General features: G+C 42.7%; 1 protein-coding gene across 1 annotated transcript in view; it reads right to left on the bottom strand.

The window, feature by feature from the left end:
• Positions 1–21,110, bottom strand: part of STK32B (serine/threonine kinase 32B) — a 256,531-nt gene that overhangs the window by 9,201 nt on the left and 226,220 nt on the right. Inside the window, exons 10-11 of the mRNA XM_067556403.1 lie at positions 14,644–14,775; positions 13,787–13,851 (exon numbers count right to left, since the gene is read on the bottom strand). Coding sequence (XP_067412504.1) covers positions 13,787–13,851; positions 14,644–14,775 — 197 coding nt within the window. The remainder of the gene's footprint in view (positions 1–13,786; positions 13,852–14,643; positions 14,776–21,110) is intronic.

Here is a 21,110-nt window from a genome sequence, read left to right as displayed (position 1 = left end):
AATGAGAGTTGCCTTCTTTACTTGTGTAGCAGTGATGGATGTGTTCTCAACCTGTTCAAAGTAGAAGATTTCTTTCTGGCCAATATCTTGATGTTTAACTGGTAAAGGCAGCCTTGAGAGACCGTCTGCATTGCAGTGTAGAGTGGATCTCTGATATTTGATCTTTTGTGTGTGTGCAGAAAGCAACAATGCCCATCATTGCATACGACTAGCAGCCAATGGTGGAATGCCTGTGCTTGGTCCAAAAATTGATGTTAGAGTTCGATGGTCAGTGAGAAGTGTGAACTTCCATCCAAACAGGTACTGGTGAAATTTCGGAATTCCAAAAACAATTCCCAGTGCTTCACGTTCGATTTGGGCATAGTTAGTTTCTGTCTTACTTAAGGTGCATGATGCAAAAGCAATGGGACTCTCCTCTCCAGAAGGCATAATGTGTGACACGACCACTCCCACGCCATAAGGAGAGGCATCGCAGGCCAACTGTAGAGGTAAGGATGGGTCAAAATCTGTCAGAACCTCTGATTTTAACAATGCACGTTTAGTCTTGTTAAATGCAACATCACAGGCTTCAGTCCACTTCCAGACCTTGTTTTGGCAGAGGAGTTCATGTAGTGGTTTTAGTAGTGTTGCTAACTGGGGAATAAATTTTCCATAATAGTTCAATAGCTCTAAAAAAGAGCAAAGTTGGCTCACGTTTTTAGGAGGTGGAGCTTCCACAATAGCCTTGACTTTTGCAGGGGCCTTACGAAGGCCGGTAGCATCAATGATATGTCCCAAATATTCAACAGAGGGCTGGAAGAATTCACATTTGTCTTTGTGGACTCATAGGCTGTACTCTTCCAGTATTTGCAGGGCAGCATCCAAGTTCTTAAGGTGATCCTCCTCATTTTTGCCAGTGACCAGGATGTCTTCAAGGTAGCACTGGACTCCTGGCGAGCCACTCAAGGTCTGGTCCATAACCCTCTGGAACAAAACTGGAGCAGACGTTATTCCAAAAGGCAAGCGACAGTATCGGTACAGCCCTTTATGCATCATGATAGTTAACAGCTCTTGGGACTTCTCATGGATGTGCATTTGTAAATACACCTGACACAGATCAATCTCGCTGAACTTTTGTCCACCAGCCAAGCCAGCAAAGAGGTCATCGATGCGGGGAAGAGGGTATTGCTCTGCACACAACACCAGTTTAACAGTAACCTTAAAATCCCCACAAATCCGAATGGAGCCATCTTTCTTCAATACCGGAACAATTGGTGTTGTCCATTGGCTGTGGGTAACTGGTACTAAGACTCCATTCTTGACCAGGTGCTCCAGGTCTGCTTCAACTTTTGGCCTGATGGCATATGGCACAGTTCAGGCTTTCAGACCTTTTGGTTGGCTGTCAGGCTTAATGATCAATTTCACTGTGATTCGCTTCATACTTCCCAGGTCCTCTTCAAAAATAGCAGCATGTTTCTTTAATACGGCTGCCAGACCTGTTTCTCCCTTAGCCCTCATGTGCACTTCTGCCCAGTTCAGCTGGATCTTCTGAAGCCATGACCTTCCAACTAGGGCAGGGTAATTGCCTTCCAAACAGTGGCAATTGAGCAGTCTGTCCATTGAGCTCCACTTTAACATTAGTAGTATGCAATATAGACACAGTTTCTCCAGTGTAAGTCTTCAGAACAATTTTTGTCGGCTTAAGGGGAAGATGCTTTAGCTTCTCCTTATACACCATATCTGAGACCCACGAAACTGCTGCTCCTATGTCCAGTTCCATGTGTACAGGTATACCTTCCAACAGCGGATTTACCCAGTATTCATGTGAGCCAACTGCCATGGACAAGATGTGAAATGGCACTACTACTTCTGACTGGCTGACAGACTTCTTCTGACTTCTGTATCATTTCACTGAGCAGACCATTGACTAACCTATCACACAGGGCTTCATTTATCACATCATTACATTCACAGTGCTCAGCAAGCTTCTTAAGAGCTGCTACATATTGGGAAATTGTTTCACCTTCTTCTTGATTCCTTTCGTGGAATGTAAATCTCTCTGCAATTACCAGTGGTTTTGGGGAAAAAGGTGCCACCAAGATTTTCACGTCATTGTAAGATTTGTGCCTGGCTTATCAGGTTGCGCTAAGCTGTGTACCAAACTAAATGTTTTAGCTCCCACAACACATAAGAAAGTTGCCACCTTCTTATCATCTGCAATTCCATTTGCAACAACAAAACACTCAAAACACTCAGTATATGAGCTCCATCGCTCCACAGTTTCACCAAAATGTCCCAGGGACCCCGTGAGTGTAGCCATTGCTGCCTTTTTTTTCTTTTCTTTTCTTTTAGTGTCTCTGTGTTGGGGGTCATTCACACACAATTACTAGTAATTTCCTTTCACTAGCACTTCTTTCCTTCCCCTTCCCAATCTGTCTGCTTTACTTTTGGTTTGCACCGTCAACATGAACAGCAGCTCAGCCACACAGAACGGCAAAAGGTTCTCCTTATGTTTTACTTTTGCTGCTTGCCAGTGGCAGTACCAGCACAGGTCCATCGTCCTTGTCGCCACTTTATTATATTTGGATACTTGGAAGTTACTTGCATTCAGAGAGAAACCAGCAGACAAGAACACAGGGAGATGTAAGCACACACAGACTGAGTTTTTTCTCCTACTTGTACGACCAGACAGAACTGGCTGAGGTATATCATAATATTCTAGATCTGTTAGATACAGCAAGCTAGACAGGACACAAAATACGCAACAGTAGGATCGGATTTTCTTTACTTGTTCTTTATAATCCCAGTGCTTTTCTCCATTGTGATTTAAATACAGGTTTCTTGAACACGCTCCTGAGATTTTAGTTTGATTGGCGTTGAATATTCTTAATGATTCACTCTATACCTGGTTGGATTTCCTTTTCTTAATAGAGATTTCACATCTATAATGTCTGTCTTGGTATTTATATCATTCATTACTATAATGCTGAATGCCTCTTCTATGAGGCTATCGCTCACCTTTTTTTTTTCTTTTTACCACTTGAAGTATGCTCTGCTGATCTTGCTTCAGTTTAAGTCTCTCTCTATTTCTCAGCATTTCAGGTCACTATGCTGCTTCTCACTAATCTCTTCCTTGTCCCTTTTGCAATGGATATGCCTGCCTTTCTACATCAGCAACCTTAATTAAAAAGATGCCTTGCTAAATATTATACAATCTGGCTGGCTTCTCAGGACTAGTAACTGCTTCTTAGCTATGAACTGCTCCACTTCCGTGCTGTCCTTCCTGTTCACCATTAATGATTTAGAAGTACCAATCCAAACTTGATTCTTTCCTGCTGGTTAATTGAGTTGCTGCATAGCCAGGGACTGGTGTTTCATTTGAAGACAATTTCCACTTAAAGGAAGCCACATATCAAATACCAGGAACTACATAACAGTAATTAGAGACATACCTTATGCTTTTTAATATTAGTTCTACATTACATTGCATCTATATAAGGCTTTCAGCAGTAAGCCAGGGGCCCTGGCACCAGAAAGTTTACAAAGGGACCAAACAGTGAGCTGTACCAACTGGGCAATGAGGCCAAGGAATGCCCTGTTTTTCAGAGTGTACGCCTGAGAGCTCTAGTTACAAATTCTCCTGGCAGAACACCGAGGCAGCACTGCTATCTTCTCTTGGGGTGAATCTCTCATGGGGCCCAAATGTACAATGGACATCTATTACGTCAGATTCAGTTCTCTGTCTCAGCACATTATTACGCCTCAGGACACCTCTATGAGGAAGGCAAAAGAGCATTAAGCACATCGTACATGTATGGAAACAGATTAGAGAGTTGAGTGAGTTGCCCAAGGTCAAAGTGCCTGATCTAAAGGCCACTGAAGTCAATGTCCAAGATGATTTTTCTTTGGATCAAGAATCCATGGAGGATAAGAACTGGGTGCTCTGTCTTCCCAAGCCACTAGCCTAGACTTCTGCCTGTATAGTGTTTTGCTTGTATTTTTGGCTATTTTGGTTCCTGCACATCTGTTTATAGAAGCAGTCAGATGTGAAGTTTCTCTAGTGATGATAACATTGGAAGAAGAGCAGGAATGATCTGTGCTCAGCCCATTTAATAAAATCATGAACAAACAACAGGATTTTATCTTTACAATTGTTTTCTTAAAAGAAATTGAAAATACAGCTTTCAGCTATGCTTTCTCATCAGGGGATTCCTTTTATTAAGGTTCTAATAAACAAAATCAGCTTCTTAAGAAACTGCTGGCAAAACTGCCAGAATACGAATTCAGAATATTTCTGCAAATGTTTTGGGAAAAATGATCTCTGGATTTTTCTAGAAATAAAAACATTAACAATAGAAATAGAATTATGAACCTAAAAATCTTAGATCAAAACATCACGATGAAATCTATGTTTCAGATTGTGGGTCTTAGCTAAAGAAAATGAAGTGGTAATAGAGCAGGATACCTCTATTGTTTAGAGCCTGTTTTATGTTTTTAACTGAGGGTATGTCTACACTGACGGTGGCAAAGTCGCCGCCATCAGATCAACCTAACTGGATCGACTGATCGGTTGGTGAAGACCCGCTCAGTCGATCCAGAAGTTGATACAGTAAAACCACCCCCCCAAGTGGCGCAGCGCTGTGTCGACGGAGCAGTGCAGTGAAGAGGCCGCACAGAAGGGAAGCACAGCAGTCAACAGGAGTTATGCAAGCTACGCAGAGTAGCTTGCATAACTTCCATTGACTGCCGCGGTATCGCTCAGTAAGTGTAGACCAGGGCTGAGACATTTTAGTATAGCTGCTAAAGAATGAAAGCAAACATTTACTCTTGTTATCAAATTTAGACTACATCTGCACTAACAGCATTTACCCATTTTATCTGGGTTTGGATTAGAGATTTGTTCTGCAAGTGTTAGTACTGAAGAATGTAACCAGTGTAAAAATGTCCCTCTCATGAGGTTCTCATTCACAGCAGGTTGTGCCTCCTCTTGGCTGCTCAGGGGATTAGCTCTCCTCCAGGTTTGATGCCTCTCTCCACCTCTTGTCCTCTCTCTGACTCTGGGATGGCCCTCTTTTGCTCCAGGAGCTGGAGCTTCTTCTTCATGATTCAGCTCTCAAGCCAGGTCACTATGTGGTTTGCCCTTCCAGGGTGCGCTCTTCCCTCGGCTCCTACTTTTTTCCTGGGCTCTCTCCATCCCTCTCTCACGCACAGAGGATGGCTGCAGACTTCTTCACTTCAGCTTCCTGGCTTTATACTAGCCCAGCCCATACCTGCTCAGGTGAGCTTCATCCTCCAATCAAGGGTAGCTCCTCCAGCATACTCCCCTTATGTGGAGCCTATCCCACTAATTGGCCCCTTCTGAGCGTCCTTAACCCTTGCAGGGTTGGCCTGGGATGAACACCCCATTACAGTCCCCTAAAACGGACTCTGTATTTTGTAGCTCATGTTCACCTGAAATAGACATGCTAATAAAAATGAAGCCTTTTACCCAATTTCATTTCTGCCACTGGCATATCTGGAGCATTGGCCCATTCAGAAATGAGTAAAGTATATTTAACTCCATCCAAACTGCACGTGACAGTCAGAGCTCTTAATTTAACAAAATAGCGATTCTAGCTGGAAGAACCAGGTGCGGCAGCATCTCCAGAGGCCGCGGCTATGAACTACGTATTCCAGCAGGGAGCAGCAAGCTGTCACCTCCACCTCCCCTTCAACAGTCCAGCAGGAGAGCAACAAGGAGTACATTCTACAGCTAGGAGCTAATCTGCATCTTTCACTCTATGCACAGAGGTTCCCAGTAAAACTGAATTGATGCAGTAATGGGCCAAGATTTTCAAAAGTTCAATAGAGATTTTGGGTGCATTGGCTGTTGGTGCCCAACTTGAGGTAACAAGAGGGGCCCGATCTTTCAGAAAGATTTGAGCACCCCCCTCCTAAAATCAAGCCCCTCTAAGACGTCCCAAGTGGGACATAATTAAAAATCGAGCCCCACAAAATTAATAGTTGCTTTTGAAAACCTTGGTCATGTTGCACAGGGAGGGAGGATTTGCACAGCTTTGTGGGGGTTCCCAATGTGCTATCATGTGGAGGGGGCGGGGTGTCAGGGTTAGGAAAATGGGCATCCCAAGGAAGGAATGGCAGTGAGGCTGGTGGATTGGTTTCCATGCAGATTCATGGATATTGCCCCCTGCATAATAAGGCATGGGTGCCACAGGACCTATTGTTGCCTCAAGGCTGGAGCAGGATCTGTGGAGCAGTTCCATGGCCATTTTGCAGCCTGGGAAGGAGGATTCCTTCCCTTCCAGGATCAGAGAGCCCGCAAGCACAGTCCTGCTACTTTGGGATGCACCTACTCTTCAATCAGAACATGTATAACTAAGATGAATTACAGTGCCCCACCTGAGCTTCTGACCCAGAGCATCCACAGCATCTACCCTTGCAACCTCTCACCAGACTGATTCAAATGGTAAGAAAAGGGCGTACTTACTCATTGGGATTTTCCTTGTGTTCTGGGAATGATCATATTATTTTACTCTCTGGAAAAGTAGGTTTTTCTGTTTCTCATGATAGCGGGCACTTACATGGAAGTGTTCCTATTCCATGTGCTGTTTCAATGTCTGCATGCTGATCACAGCTATGTACATTCAGTTTTCTGCAAAAGACTACTTTGATTCATGTATCTTACTGCTTTTGGTCACTAATTTTTTTTAAAACTGGGTGCCTGCAGTGAGGCTCCTAAGTCGTTATGAAGCACCAAAATAAGTGGGCTGATTTTCTAAAGTGCTACTTCCCATTTATAACATTGGGACCTACTGAGTGAACAGCAATTTTGAAGTTTTGGCTACTTATTTCAGTGCCTAAATAAGTATGTAGATACCAAACTTTAGGGACCTCTTTCTGAAAATCTTGGCCATATTGCATTTGTTTATTTGGACAGTCCCATGCATTTAAACCAAACATGCAGGAAAAACAGTCAACATCAGCCTGATTCCTCCATTTCCAATTCCTATTTTACAAATACATATAATTTCTTCCCTGTACAAATTCTGCATGGCCTGATGCTCCTCAGATCAACTTTACACACAAATGACTCTGGGCTTTCTTTCAGGTGGCACTCTTGGCCTGTAATGCCCTCTCTCATCCTCTGTGCCATCCCACTTCTCTCTGCTCCTTCAAAGCCATTATCAAATCTTAAAACTATCCAGGACACGTGTGTGACTCAGCAACCATTTTAAAAGACTGTCAAGTCAAAGGAATTAACATCAAGCTAATCTCCAATCTCACTGGAAAAGAACAATGCTAGACATAGCTGGTAAATCCTGAAGCACTGAAGGATCAGTCTATTGGATTGAATCCACTCATTTGAATGGAATATTGGGGCTTTTCTGACTGTATCCTCTTGATGTTTATCTTGCTCATAACACTTGTTATACTTATCAGTTTCCAATCATTTCCCTGCAGTGGAGATTATCTAGCCATCTGCAAAAAGCAGTATATAAGACATAGGGTGCAAATTCCATCTCTGCCAACACTGATCTGGCTAGATCCTAGCTATGCAAACCCTGAAAAAATATAGTCAGTTTGACAGTTATACTTTTGCTAGGGCATTATGACAGTGTACAGAGCCCATTCTTGAATCTCAAAGTCCCATTGACCTTCCTTAAATTATACTCAAAAAGTTCCTTGTCATACCACAAACTGTTTGAAAAATATAACACAATAAGTACTGTATATTTTCAGCTGTGTGATATCTGATGCAGAATGAAAGGTATATGGTGAGAGAGAAAGTCAGACAGTCTGGGGATACTCTGAGATGTCAGAGACAATAATAACTGACTTGGTTTTCTACAACACAGAACTGAAAGGAGTAGCAGGGCCAAAAGAATCCCTAATCCTATCCTAACTGTACCACATTATTATAGAACCTGCTGCTTAAGAAAAGATTATCGTAAGCTTAAGAAGCTTTTCACAGATACCTCTATTCTGGGGGCTTATAATCCTTTCACCTGAAAGTGGTGAGCTAAATTCTGATCTGATTTACATCCATTTCTGTGCTACTGAAGTAAACGAGGCAGAAGGTTTAAGTCACAGCAGAATTTGGCTTTTTAGAGCGAAGATTCATCTTGGCCACAGCATTGCACTGGGCGCTTATGTTGATTTTCCACTATGATCCCTGCGACATTTTCCAAGTCACAGATTCCCAGTATAGAATCCCCATCCTGTAAGTATGACCTTCATTCTTTGTTCCTAAATGTAGTCTTTTACAAATCATAACAATCAATCTTACATGATCTATGAAATTACTATGTTTTGGCCTACCCTGGGGCATGGACCCTTCGGAGGGAATGGATCAGAAGGAAATCCATTTGATCAGAAGGCAAGGGATGCATTCTCCTAGGGACGGGGGTTCCACGACCACCATTCCCAAGAGGAAGAGAAGGGTGATGGTGGTCGGGGACTCCCTCCTAAGGGGGACGGAGTCATCCATCTGCCGTCCGGACTGGGAAACTAGAGAAGTGTGCTGCTTTCCTGGAGCTAGGATTACAGATGTGACGGAGAGACTGCCAAAACTTATCAAGTCCTCAGACCGCTACCCCTTCCTGCTTCTCCATGTGGGCACCAATGACACTGCCAAGAATGATCTTGAGCAGATCACTGTGGACTATGTGGCCCTGGAAAAAGAGATAAAGGAGTTTGAAGCGCAAGTGGTGTTCTCATCCATCCTCCCTGTTCAGGGAAAAGGCCCAGGTAGAGACCATTGCATTGTGGAAGTAAATGCATGGTTACGCAGGTGGTGTCGAAGAGAGGGCTTTGGATTCTTCGATCATGGAATGTTGTTCCAGGAAGAAGGATTACTAGGAAGAGACGGGATTCATCTAACGAAGACAGGGAAGAGTATCTTCACAGACAGGTTGGCTAACCTAGTGAGGAGGACTTTAAACTAGTTTCGACGGGGGATGGGGACCTAAGCCCGAAGGTAGGTGGGGAAGAGGGACACAACAAGGAAGCAGAAGGAGGAGGGTGCAGCAGGGGAGGCCTCCCAATTCATACTGTGAAAGTAGGCCAATCGGCTACTTATCCCAAGTGCCTGTACACAAATGCAAGAAGCCTGGGAAACAAGCAGGAGGAACTGGAAGTCCTGGCACAGTCAAGAAACTATGACATGATTGGAATAACTGAGACTTGGTGGAATAACTCTCACGATTGGAGCACTGTCATGGATGGGTATAAACTGTTCAGGAAGGCAGGAAGGACAGGCAAGGGCGAAAGGGTGGAGAAGTTGCACTGTATGTAAGAGAGCACTATGACTGCTCTGAGCTCCAGTATGAAACTGGAGATAAGTCAGTTGAGTGTCTCTGGGTTAAGCTTAGAAGCAAGAACAATAAGCGTGATGTCGTGGTGGGTGTCTGTTACAGACCACCAGACCAGGAGGATGAGGTAGATGAGGCTTTCTTTACTCAACTAGGGAAAGTTTCCAGTTCACAGGACCTGATTCTCATGGGAGACTTCAATCACCCTGACATCTGCTGGAAGAGCAATACAGCAGAGCACAAACAATCCAGGAAGTTTTTGGAGGGTGTCGCAGACAATTTCCTGGTACAAGTGCTGGAGCAACCAACAAGGGGCCGTGCTTCTCTTGACCTGCTGCTCACAAACAGGGAAGATTTGGTAGGGGAAGTAGAAGTGGGTGGCAACCTAGGCAGCAGTGACCATGAGATGGTCGAGTTCAGGATCCTGACAAAAGGAAGAAAGGAGAACAGCAGGATACGGACCATGGACTTCAGAAAAGCGGACTTTGACTCCCTCAGGGAACTGATGGGCAGGATTCCCTGGGAGGCTAATATGAGGGGGAAAGGAACCCAAGAAAGCTGGCTGTATTTTAAAGAGATCTTATTGAGGGCACAGGAACAAACCATCCCGATGTGCAGAAAGAATAGCAAATATGGTAGGCGTCCAGCTTGGTTTAACAAAGATGTCCTTGGCGAACTTAAACGCAAAAAAGAAGCTTACAAGAAGTGGAAGCTTGGTCAGATGACTAGGGAGGATTATAAAAACACTGCTCGAACATGCAGGAATGAAATCAGGAAGGCCAAAGCGCAATTGGAGTTGCAGCTAGCAAGGGACATGAAAGGGAACAAGAAGAGTTTCTACAGGCATGTTGCCAACAAGAGGAAGATTAGGGAAAGTGTGGGCCCCTTAGAGAATGAGGGAGGCGACCTAGTGACGGAGGTTGTGGAGAAAGCTGAGGTACTCAATGCCTTTTTTGCCTCTGTCTTCACAGACAAGATCAGCTCCCAGACTACTGTACTGGGTGGCACAGAATGGGAAGGAGGCAAACATCCCACAGTACTGAAGGAACAGGTCCAAGACTATTTAGAAGGATTAGACATACACAAGTCCATGGGGCCGGATGCAATGCACCCGAGGGTGCTGAGGGAGTTGGCTGAGGTGATTTCAGAGCCATTGTCTATTATCTTTGAAAGCTCGTGGCAACAGGGGAGGTCCCTGAGGACTGGAAAAAAGCAAATATAGTGCCCATCTTCAAAAAAGGGAGGAAAGAGGATCCAGGGAACTACAGACCGGTCAGCCTCACTTCAATCCCTGGAAAAATCATGGAGCAGGTCCTTAAGGAATCCATTTTAAAGGCATTTGGAAGAGAGGAGGGTGATCAGGAACAGTCAACACGGATTCACCAAGGGAAAGTCATGCCTAACCAACCTGATTGCTTTCTATGATGAGGTGACTGGCTCTGTGGATGTAGGGAAGGTGGTGGAAGTGATATACCTTGACTTTAGCAAAGCTTTTGATAATGTCTCTCACAGTATTCTTATCAGCAAGTTAAAGAAGTATGGGTTGGATGAATGGAATATAAAATGGATAGAGAACTGGCTAGAGCATAGGGCTCAACGAGTAGTGATCAATGGCTCCATGTCTAGCTGGCAACCGGTCACAAGCGGAGTTCCCCAGGGGTCGGTCCTGGGGCTGGTTTTGTTCAACATCTTCATTAATGATCTGGAGGATGGGGTAGATTACACCCTCAGCAAGTTTGCGGATGACACTAAGCTGGGGGGAGTGGTAGATACCCTGCAAGGTAGGGATAGGATACAGAGTGACCTAAACAAACTGGAGGATTGGGCCAAAAGAAATCTAATGAGGTTCAACAAAGAAAAGTGCAGAGTCCTTCACTTAGCAAGGAAGAATCCCATGCACAGCTATAGACTGGGGACCGACGAGCTAGGCAGCAGCTCTGCAGAAAAGGACCTGGGGGTAACAGTGGATAAAAAGCTGAATATGAGTCAGCAGTGTGCCCTGGTTGTCAAGAAGGCTAATAGCATACTGGGCTGCATTAGGAGGGGCATTGCCAGCAGGTCACGGGAAGTGATTATTCCCCTCTATTCGGCATTGGTGAGGCCCCATTTAGAATATGGTGTCCAGTTTTGGGCCCCCCACTACAAAAAGGATGTGGACAAGTTGGAGAGAGTACAGCAGAGGGCAACAAAAATGATTAGGGGGCTGGAGCACAGGACTTATGAGGAGAGGCTGAGGGAACTAGGCTTGTTTAGTCTGCAAAAGAGAAGAATGAGGGGGGATTTGATAGCGGCCTTTAACTACCTGAAAGGGGGTTCCAGGGAGGATGGGGCTAGGCTGTTCTCAGTGGTGGCAGATGACAGAACAAGGAGCAACGGTCTCAAGTTGCAGGGCGGGAGGTCTAGGTTGGACATTAGGAAAAAGTTTTTCACTAGGAGGGTGGTGAAGCACTGGAATGGGTTACCTAGGGAGGTGGTGGAATCTCCATCCTTAGAGGTTTTTAAGCTGAGGCTTGACAAAGCCCTGGCTGGGATGATATAGCTGAGGTTAGTCCTGCTTTGAGCAGTGGGTTGGACTAGATGACCTCCTGAGGTCCCTTCCAACTCTAATATTCTATGATTCTATGGTCCTGGAATAGATACTTTGGCATCCACCCTGAGAACACACACATGTACATATTTAGAGACTTGGGACTGGATTCACAAGGGGATTTATTTGCCTAACTGCCATTATATGTACCTAAATCCCAGAATCAAGCCCCACCAGGATTCACAAGGTCTCTGCTCAGCTGCCACAGAACCCTGTAGGCACCTAAACACCTTCAGTGCCTAACATTTTTCAATAAAAGTTCCCTAGGTACTCATGATTCTGTTTCTGAGCATTGTACTGAAGCCTCACTCTAGGCATCCAGACATCTAAACCCCACAGTGACGCATAATTTGCCCATGGGGCCCGATCTGGTACGTGTGCTCAAATCTCACTGGATCAGGCCCCTATAGGTGAGCTCACATAAAACAAGGGGGAGGGGGAGGAGGAGCTTCCCATCACTTTTAGCCTAGTGGTTAGGGTACTCATCTGAGGTAGGGGAGACCCGCACTTCAAGTCCACCTACCTCCTAAGCGGGGAAAATAATTTGAATAGGGATCTACCACCACTCAGGTGAGTGCCCCAACCATGGGGCTATGGGTTATTCTGGTATAGTGATCCCTCAATTTCTCCTCTTGAAGCCGTTCCACTGGGGGTCAATAATGTTTAAAATACAATCAGTCATTAGAACAGGGGGAGTGGATCCTGGGTCTCCTACCTCCGAAGCAAGTGCTCTAACCAGTAGGTGTGACAAAGTGGGAACTTTTTGTAATATTTTATGAGGCCTGTGTGTGCCTCAGTTTCCCCAAATGCTGCACTATTGCACAGTGGGAGTGGAAAAGGTCAGTCTGCTCTCAGGGCAGGCTAAGAGACATAGGTGGGGGTGTTACCTAGCTGTCTGGGCCTTAGCCCCCATATCAGTGGAGCAGTTGAGAAGACAATGGCAAACACAATCGCCATTGACACCTAGCAACCAATGACTGAGAGGAATATGGATTTCCCCACCTCTCAGCAGGGACACTGCTGAGCCAACAGTCCCTAGCTGGAGAACAAACGACTGGAGAGGTATGAGGCGGAGGATAAGAGTTGGCTGCTGGAAGGAGTCAGGGCTCTCACTTTATGATGAAACTACTGAAAACAGTGAGATCAGGGGAAAGGAAAATTTGGCCACGGACACTGGAGCAATCTACTTCTGTTATGAAATTTGCCACTGGATCTTTAATGTCAATGCACAACAGACAGGACCATAATTTCTATGGTCATATCCATAAGACCCCACACAGTACACTACGTGGAATCCAATGTAGGAATCCAATTAGGAGGACAAAGGAGTGTGTCTACCCTCTTGGGATTCAAACCTGTTTCCACTGGTTCTAGCTAATGCTTAGACCACTAATGCATTCCCACTGGCTGAAAAAAGGTATCACTTTTCTCTGAATGTTCAGTTATGATGAAAAGAAGTAATGGTGTCTTGGCTTTTTGAGGCCAAGTACACAATGAATATCCACATCAGAACACTGCAGCTTACTTCATGAAAATTTCATGAGTTATCACCTCTTTTGGCTTTGTTCCACTCATGAAAAAGCCGGCCTTTGTATAATAGTCCTTTTGCTTAATTGTTAACTGCTTCTCTGGAGACCGCCAGTGACATTTACTTCTTCTTGTACCACACATTCACTGTAAGCATTCTGCTTGTTTTCAGAGATGGAAGAACAACAAAATTGCTACAGCACAGACAGTACAGCAGGGAAATCAATGAAAGTCCAGCCTTTTATTTCATGTAAGGGCTTTTAACTCATGCTGGTGTGATCATTAATCATTTTCGTTAAGACGGGGGGCGGAGGGGGACCTTGTCCTTTTGAAATTAATTTCAACAGTGTATGTTAAAGAGGCATTGAAGGAATGCACTTACTTTTCTCTGTTGAATATGATGAATTCTTTCCTCACAGTTTCCAAGCACTGCTGCAGGTGTACATTCTTTAAAAACAGCATGAATATGTTGGTTATAAATGACAGAAAATTGTACACAAAGTCACAACAACAGAACGGGTGTTGAACAAAACAGCTTACAAATTAATATGAACAAGTGGCATTTTCCAGACTCTCCAAGATGTATATATCATGTGCTGCCAGGATGTTTTTGAAAGGGAGATGTTCATCTTTAAAGGATTCTTGAAGATTTTAAAATCTGACCGCTGTCAGAAGAATACGTGTGAGCATTCAAAACCACTTGAAGCAGCAACAGAATGTATAAAATATCATTGTACTGAAAATTTGAGCCTGGAAAATAATTACTTTTTATCTCCTTGAAAAGCTTAGGGTTTTTATACAATGAGCTGTGGGATGCATAAATCAAGACTGGTAAAAAGGGGGAAAATGTTTCTAGGCTTTCCTTAAAACATTTATAAACATGCAGTTTGTGTGCTGCACACTTGTCATCCTAAGCACTGGCTGTGGATAAGTACTCCTTATGTCTTCTTCCATCCATGTGTGGGAAGTGCATTTGCCAATTGGCAGCAATTTTCTTACTTTAAAGGTGTATACTTTAGCATTTTAAATCTTAAAGTTGCTCAAATTATTTTCATGGCTGAAATAAATTGTTGCTTTGTGCCTTGTTTTGAAAGTGTTTCGGGACTGCAGACAAATATAAATTTACCAACATTGGGACCAAATCAATTTCAGAAATGCTAAAACTGAAGTCAACTGATCAAATCCTTCAAAGAAAGGAAATGGGATGCTAATTGACTAAACCCATAGTTCATGACTTACCAGTGAACAGCTTTCTTTTGCTCCATCTCTGGATTTGTTTTTTGCAAGTCGCTTTTTCTTTTTATGAAGGGGCTTGGACTCCAAAATCATCTCTTCTAGTTCAAATGTAGGGTCACAATTCAGTCGTCCTTTCTGTTACAAGAGGATACAAAGTTATTTTTCAGAATACCATTCTGTCTTTTGTTTGCTTGTTCAATGTTAGACTATGTCTATGCTGTATCGCTGCAGTTGCGCCACTGTAAGGTCTCCCATGTAGCTGCTCTATGCCAACCACAGAAAGCTTTCCCATCGGCATAATTAAACCACCCCCAATGAGCAGTGGTAGCTATGTTGGCAGGAGAACGTCTCCCATTGACAGCGCCGTCCACAATGGCGCTTTTGTTGGTCAAACTTATGTTGGTGAGGGGAGTGTTTTTTCACACCCCTGACTGACAAAAGTTTGAGAGACAAAAGTGCTAGTGTAGCCATAGCTTCTGTTCAGTAGATACCAAGGTCAGAAGGGACCACTGTGACCCTCTACTCTGAGCATACATAACATTACGATAAATCTCCCTCTCACACCATCCATAGGGGCAAAATTCATTCCTGATGTAACTACAGAAGCCCAATATATTTGGCCTATCTTAACTGTACCAGCTGTGAAACAGAAACTGTTACTTTCATTTCCAGTAATGAAGTTCAAAGTTTAAATGATGGAGTAAAAATTTATAAATGGTTAGTGACTGGAGTGACTCTAATGAAGTTACACCAGATTTACACCATTGTAACAGAGAGGAGGCTGGCCCAATGAATGAGGAGTTTTCTCTACTTTGTTATGGTAACCACAGCAAGGAGGCAAGGCCAGGAAGTACTTCAGAGGCATGGCTTGTGCAGAAAACATACACCGCTAGATTTTTCTTTGATGCGCTGCATGTCAATTTAACTCCCTTTTGTGATGCTGGGAATCATGGCTAAATCCTATGCCACACCCTGAACACTTCATGAAGAGCTCTAATATTCCCCCCCTACCCATACAAAAGATCTTGTAATTTGCTGCAGAGAATGTGGTGCCAACACAGACTTAATTTCAGCATCGAGGCCTGCTCCTGTTGCAGTCAGTTATGGACCCTGTCTATGCTAGAAAGCTATAACTATATTGGCAAACTGGAAACATGGTTCATACTGGCAAAGGAGTGCTTTGGCTGGTATAATTTAAACCAGTTCCCTGAACAAAGTTTATCCTGTCAAAAGGACTTTTTTGCTGGAATAACTGCACCTCCGCTAAGGTTTTGCTGGCACAGCTACGCTGGGAAAACATTGAAGTGTAAAGCAAGCTACAGTTTTGACATTAGCTTTAACTGGAGCAGAATCAGCTTGTTTATGGACTTTTCTCATAAATCAAGAGTACTAAATGGACTAACTTTTAGAAAGAGGGGAACCCATTTCCATCCAGTGAAAGTAGATCTGATTGAGCAAGGTACTTAAGCATGTGAGTAGTCATATTGACTACATATATATATGCTTAACTACCTTACTGAAACAGGGCCACTGTGAGCTGAGAGCTAATTTTGTTACTTCAGCACAACACAAGCAGCAGAGAAGCCAGTGAAAAAATCAGCAAGAGAGATTAAGAGTATAATTATAAATGGCTAGATTCTATTCTCAACTACATAGATATAAATCTGGAGTGACTCCAGTGAAGTTACTCCAGATTCACACTACTGTAACTAGGAGAGGACTTTAGCATGAAAGTTAATGTACATGACCATTCAAAATGCAGAATTTTCCTGCTGTGGGCAATTGAGATTTTGAAATTATTTTCCATTCTGAGTTAGAATAAAAAGTCATAATATCAACATTTTCACAAAATAAAAAATTCTGAAAATTTGGTAATTGGAAATGTCAAAATGGAAACTTTCTGACATTTCCAATAAAAATGAAATGATGTAATGTGTCAAAACAAGGTTTTTTCATTTCCATTCTCCTGATCAGAAAATAAAAAAAAATCATAGTTGAAATCAATATTTCCCGGGAAAAATGTCAATTTCAACACAATGATATTTTGATAGGAGAAAAAATGTTGGTCAAAAAATCTTGACTAGATCTAGTGTTGTGGTTTAGTGGAATAGACACAGTGTTGGGATTCAGGAACAAGTAACCTGGCTCTGCTATTCATTAGCTGTTTGTTCTTCGGAAAGTTATGTCATCTCTCTGTTTTGGTTTTCCCACATGTAAAATAGGGATAATCCTGACCATGCTCACCTCATAGAAGTCTGAAAGTTAATGAATTAATGTCTACACAACACTTTGAACATAAAAGTACTACATAAATGCTAAGCAGGAGTCAACCAGAGACTCAGATGTTACTGCTGGAAGAAGCTAAGCTTGTTTGGCATCAGGGCCTGTTTAGAGCTGCAGGCAGGAACCTTCCATTGCACAGCTGTGGGAAGAAAAGGATGATGAAGGGGAGGAAAAATCCCAGCTTCTGGGCATTTTCAATTTCATAAACAACTGAAAATATGAAAGGATGTAAAAATAAACAAACTGTTCCAAAGGCCAAAAGCAAAAAAAAAAAAAACCATCGATAGAAACTTAAAGAAAAATATAACTGAAAAAAGTCACTGGGTATTTTAAAAAAAATCAACATCTGACTGTCTCTCTCTCTGGGAGCAGAATATTCTGTGTGCTAAACTGTTTTGTAGGCTGAGATATGGGAACGTAGAATATACCTGAAGTGCCCTGTCCTGTCTGACTTTTTAGTTAGCTCTGTTGACAATCATGTTGACACTAGGATTAAGCAAACCACTTCAGATCTGACAGTCCTTCCTTACAGTACAAATTGTCTAGAGGAACAAACTGACAGTTTTAACCTGGGTCAATACTGGCTGAACAGATCCTCACTTCCTAGTTTATGTGCTGATTTACTACTGGAAAAAGTAAAATAGTCAATCATTCAGTGATTCTTTTGGAGATCTTGTGTGTGCATGCACAGACATCACTTAAGAGCAGCCCTGCACCACAAAAAAAATAAATAAATAAGTAAACTCTTATAATTATTATGGATTTCAGCAAGAATTCATAGACTTAATTCAAAGAGTTCATGTAGAACCAGTTAACTAATGGAAGGTCCCTGCTAGCGTCTCAAGGACTGACTGACACCTCTTCCTTCTCAGGTTTATTTAAACTTGCCTTTTTTATATATGTATATATTGTTGAAGTCACTGTAATATTTGGGCATGGAATCCTTACATTACCTTTTGAGGTATGCAAAGCCTGATTTTCAACAGTGCTCAGCACCCAGTAGATCCCATTATAAACGATGAAAACATGACACATTTCAACAAATTTATTTTTTGTCTTTTTTGTCCAGCTTAGTTTACAGTACCACTGAGTAAACTGATTAATCTGTCTCCTTTTCTACACATTTTACTTGCATGTTTTAAATTTAGTTCCGCACCCCCAATCTGAGTGTGTGGTGCATATGTCAGATCTAATGTTGTTTGATCATATCAAGGGGTGAATAAACAAACAAGGTGTTAGCTAGTGCCCTTCATACACAATGCTTTTTTGTCTGCTGAAAACTGTCCTGAGGTCTGAGTGGCAGGAGAGAAAGTTCACAGGAGGCCCAGGTTATGCATAAAGCAAACTCTATCTGGGGTTTTAGGTTTATTTATAGGTTCCCTTTTCTCTCGATAAGTATCAGGGCCATAAAGTGGACTGTAGGATCTAGTGGCCAGAGCAAGGAGTAGGATCAGGGCTGTGGCCATGAAATGGGGTCACAGGAAGGAAACAGGAACAAGGCAAGTTGGCAGGAACCAGGCAAGGAGGCAGGGACTTGCTCTTAGAGCTCTAGGCAGCAACAAACCTAGCAACTAGGTGCTCAAACAAGGGGCCCAACAGAAAGAAGAAGCTTTATACTCAGTGGTGTGCAATCAGCAATCTGCTATTAATCATCTGACCCCACTGAGTCGCAGGTATAGTTTTTGGTGGTGGGATATTAGCAGCAGTTTCCTCCCCAGCCCTAGCTGATTGGTGGCACAGAAGGTAAGGTATTTATATGGTCTTCATTTCTACAGTATCTGAACACCTCAAAATCTTTTATTTATCCTGCAAACACCTCTGTGAGGTAGGGAAGTGCTATTATTCCCATTTTATAGCTGGAGAACTGCAGGACATGCAGGAAATAAGTGGTAGAGCTGGGAATTGAACCCACATCGCTTGCATCCTAACCATGGGAGTATTCTTTCTTTATACTTTTCCCTGGTGCAACCAGAATACCACCAGTTAAGTCGCTGGCCCTGTTCCCACCATGCACTTCAAAAATCTGCAAACTAATTCAGATGCAGATCAGCTTTGTTTGGCTGAGAGCCTTCAAAAAAGGACTAGGCTCCTCTCAGAAAAGAACAGAGAGTTCTGAAAGTTTGGGCATGTAGGATGCTGGGATTTACCTTCTAAATGCCCACGTCACAGTCTGGTGGTGCAGGGCTTACCTGTAGGGTCACTGAAACAAGGTGTGTTTCACATGACTATCTCAAAAGCAAACTAGGGAAATATAGCTTAGATGAACCTACTATAAAGTGGTACACAACTAGGTTGGAAAAATATACTCAGAGTAGTTATGAGTGGTTCAGAGTCAAGCTGGAAAAGCATATTGAGTGCGGTCCTGCAGGGACTGATCCTAGGTCCAGTTCTGTACAAAATCTTCATAAATGATTTGGATAACGGCATAGAGAGCACACATTTAAAATCTGTGGACAATACCAAGTTGGGAGGTGTTGTAAGTGTTTTGTAGGACAGGAATTCAAAATGATGTTGGGAAACTGGAGAAACAGTCTGAAATAAATAGGATGAAGTCCAATAAGGACAAATGTGCAGTGCTACACTTAGGAAGGGATAATCTGTTTCACAAATACAAAATAGGAAATGACTGTCTAGTAAGGAGTACTGCAGAAAAGCATCTGGGGGTTATAGTGGATCACAAAATAAATATGAGTCAACAATGTAATACGTTTGCAAAGAAAGCGAACATAATTCTGGGGATGTATTAGCAGGAGTGTTGTAAGCAAAACATGAGAAGTAATTTTTCCACTCTATTCCATGCTGATAAGGCCTCAACTGGAGTACTGTGTCCAGTTCTGGGTGCCACATTTCAGAAAAGAAGTGGACAAATTGGAGAAAGTCTAGAGGAGAGCAACAAAAATGATTAAAGGTCAAGAAAAGATGAACTACCAGGAAAGATTGAAAACACTGGGTTTGTTTAGTCTGGAGAAGAGAAGACTCCGGGGAGACATAACAGTCTTCGAGTACATAAAGGGCTGTTATAAAGAGGAGGGTGATCAATTGTTCTCCTTATCCTCTGAGGACAGGACAAGAAGTAATGGACTTAAATTGCAGCAACGGAGATGTAGGTTAGATTTTAGGAAAAACTTACTAACTATCAGGGAGTTAAGCACTAGAACAAATTACCTAGGAAGGTTGTGGAATCTTTGTCACTGGAGATTTTTAAGAATAGGTTAGACAAACACCTGTCAGGGATCGTCTAAATAATATTTAGTCCTGCCCAAGTGCAGGGGATTGGACTAAATGACCTATCGAGGTCCTTTCCAGTCCTACATTTCTATGATTCTCTGGTAGAAGATGCCCCTGTCAATAGGCACTAAAAGACCTCTATGCCCAGCCCACCACACATCCATTGATATAGCTTGTTTGTCTCCCCAGACTGAAATGTTTGTTTTCTAGGCCAGTTTATTATCCTCCTTCCGACAATGTTTTCTGTTATTTAATTATCAATATAATCAGAGTATGGCATATCCACATTTTAAGATCACCTCAAAATATATTTAGCTCAAATATGAGTTCTGCTGGAGTCTGTAGCAATCACTATGTTGCGGTTTTTTATGAACACCTCTAGATTAGAGCACTTTATAAATAAAATGCAATCTCGTTTTATTCAAACACCACTGTCTCTCTCAGGTTATACAGTTTAGAGACTTATTAAAGCTTTTGAGAAATTTTTATCTCTCTAGTTTTGAAGGCTATGGAAAATGAAAACAAGTGAATTACATTTAAATCACCTTCTTGACTGATTCCTCCAACATTTATTACTATACAAAGTAAATATCTAAGAAAAATACAGGGTTTGACAGCAGATGACTAGAACAAAGCACAGATGATGATGAAATAATAACAGTACAACAATGTAATAACAGAAATAACAATGTTTCAAAACAGGGAGACCAAAGATATATAGGGTGAAATTTCATGCCTCCCACTATGGGCCCTGGGGGACCAAAATTCATTTGTAGCTGAGAAGTGGCAGGGACATTGCAAAAATGTGGACATGCACATGGGAGTGCTGAGGGCACGTCTTCACTATCGCGCTAAATCGGTGAACTGCCATCAATGTAGTGGCATTGATTTAGCAGGTCTGGTGAAGACAAGCTAAGTAAATGGGAGAGCGCTCTCCTGTCGATGTCTGTAATCCACTT

The sequence above is a fragment of the Emydura macquarii genome, unplaced genomic scaffold (assembly GCF_026122565.2).
Source record: "Emydura macquarii macquarii isolate MOO-44397 ecotype Brisbane River unplaced genomic scaffold, CSIRO-AGI_Emac_v2 contig_1768, whole genome shotgun sequence".
NCBI classification, from domain to species: Eukaryota; Metazoa; Chordata; order Testudines; family Chelidae; genus Emydura; species Emydura macquarii.
The sequence above is the reverse complement of the archived record's forward strand: the minus strand, read 5'-3'. Positions and strand labels throughout refer to the sequence as shown.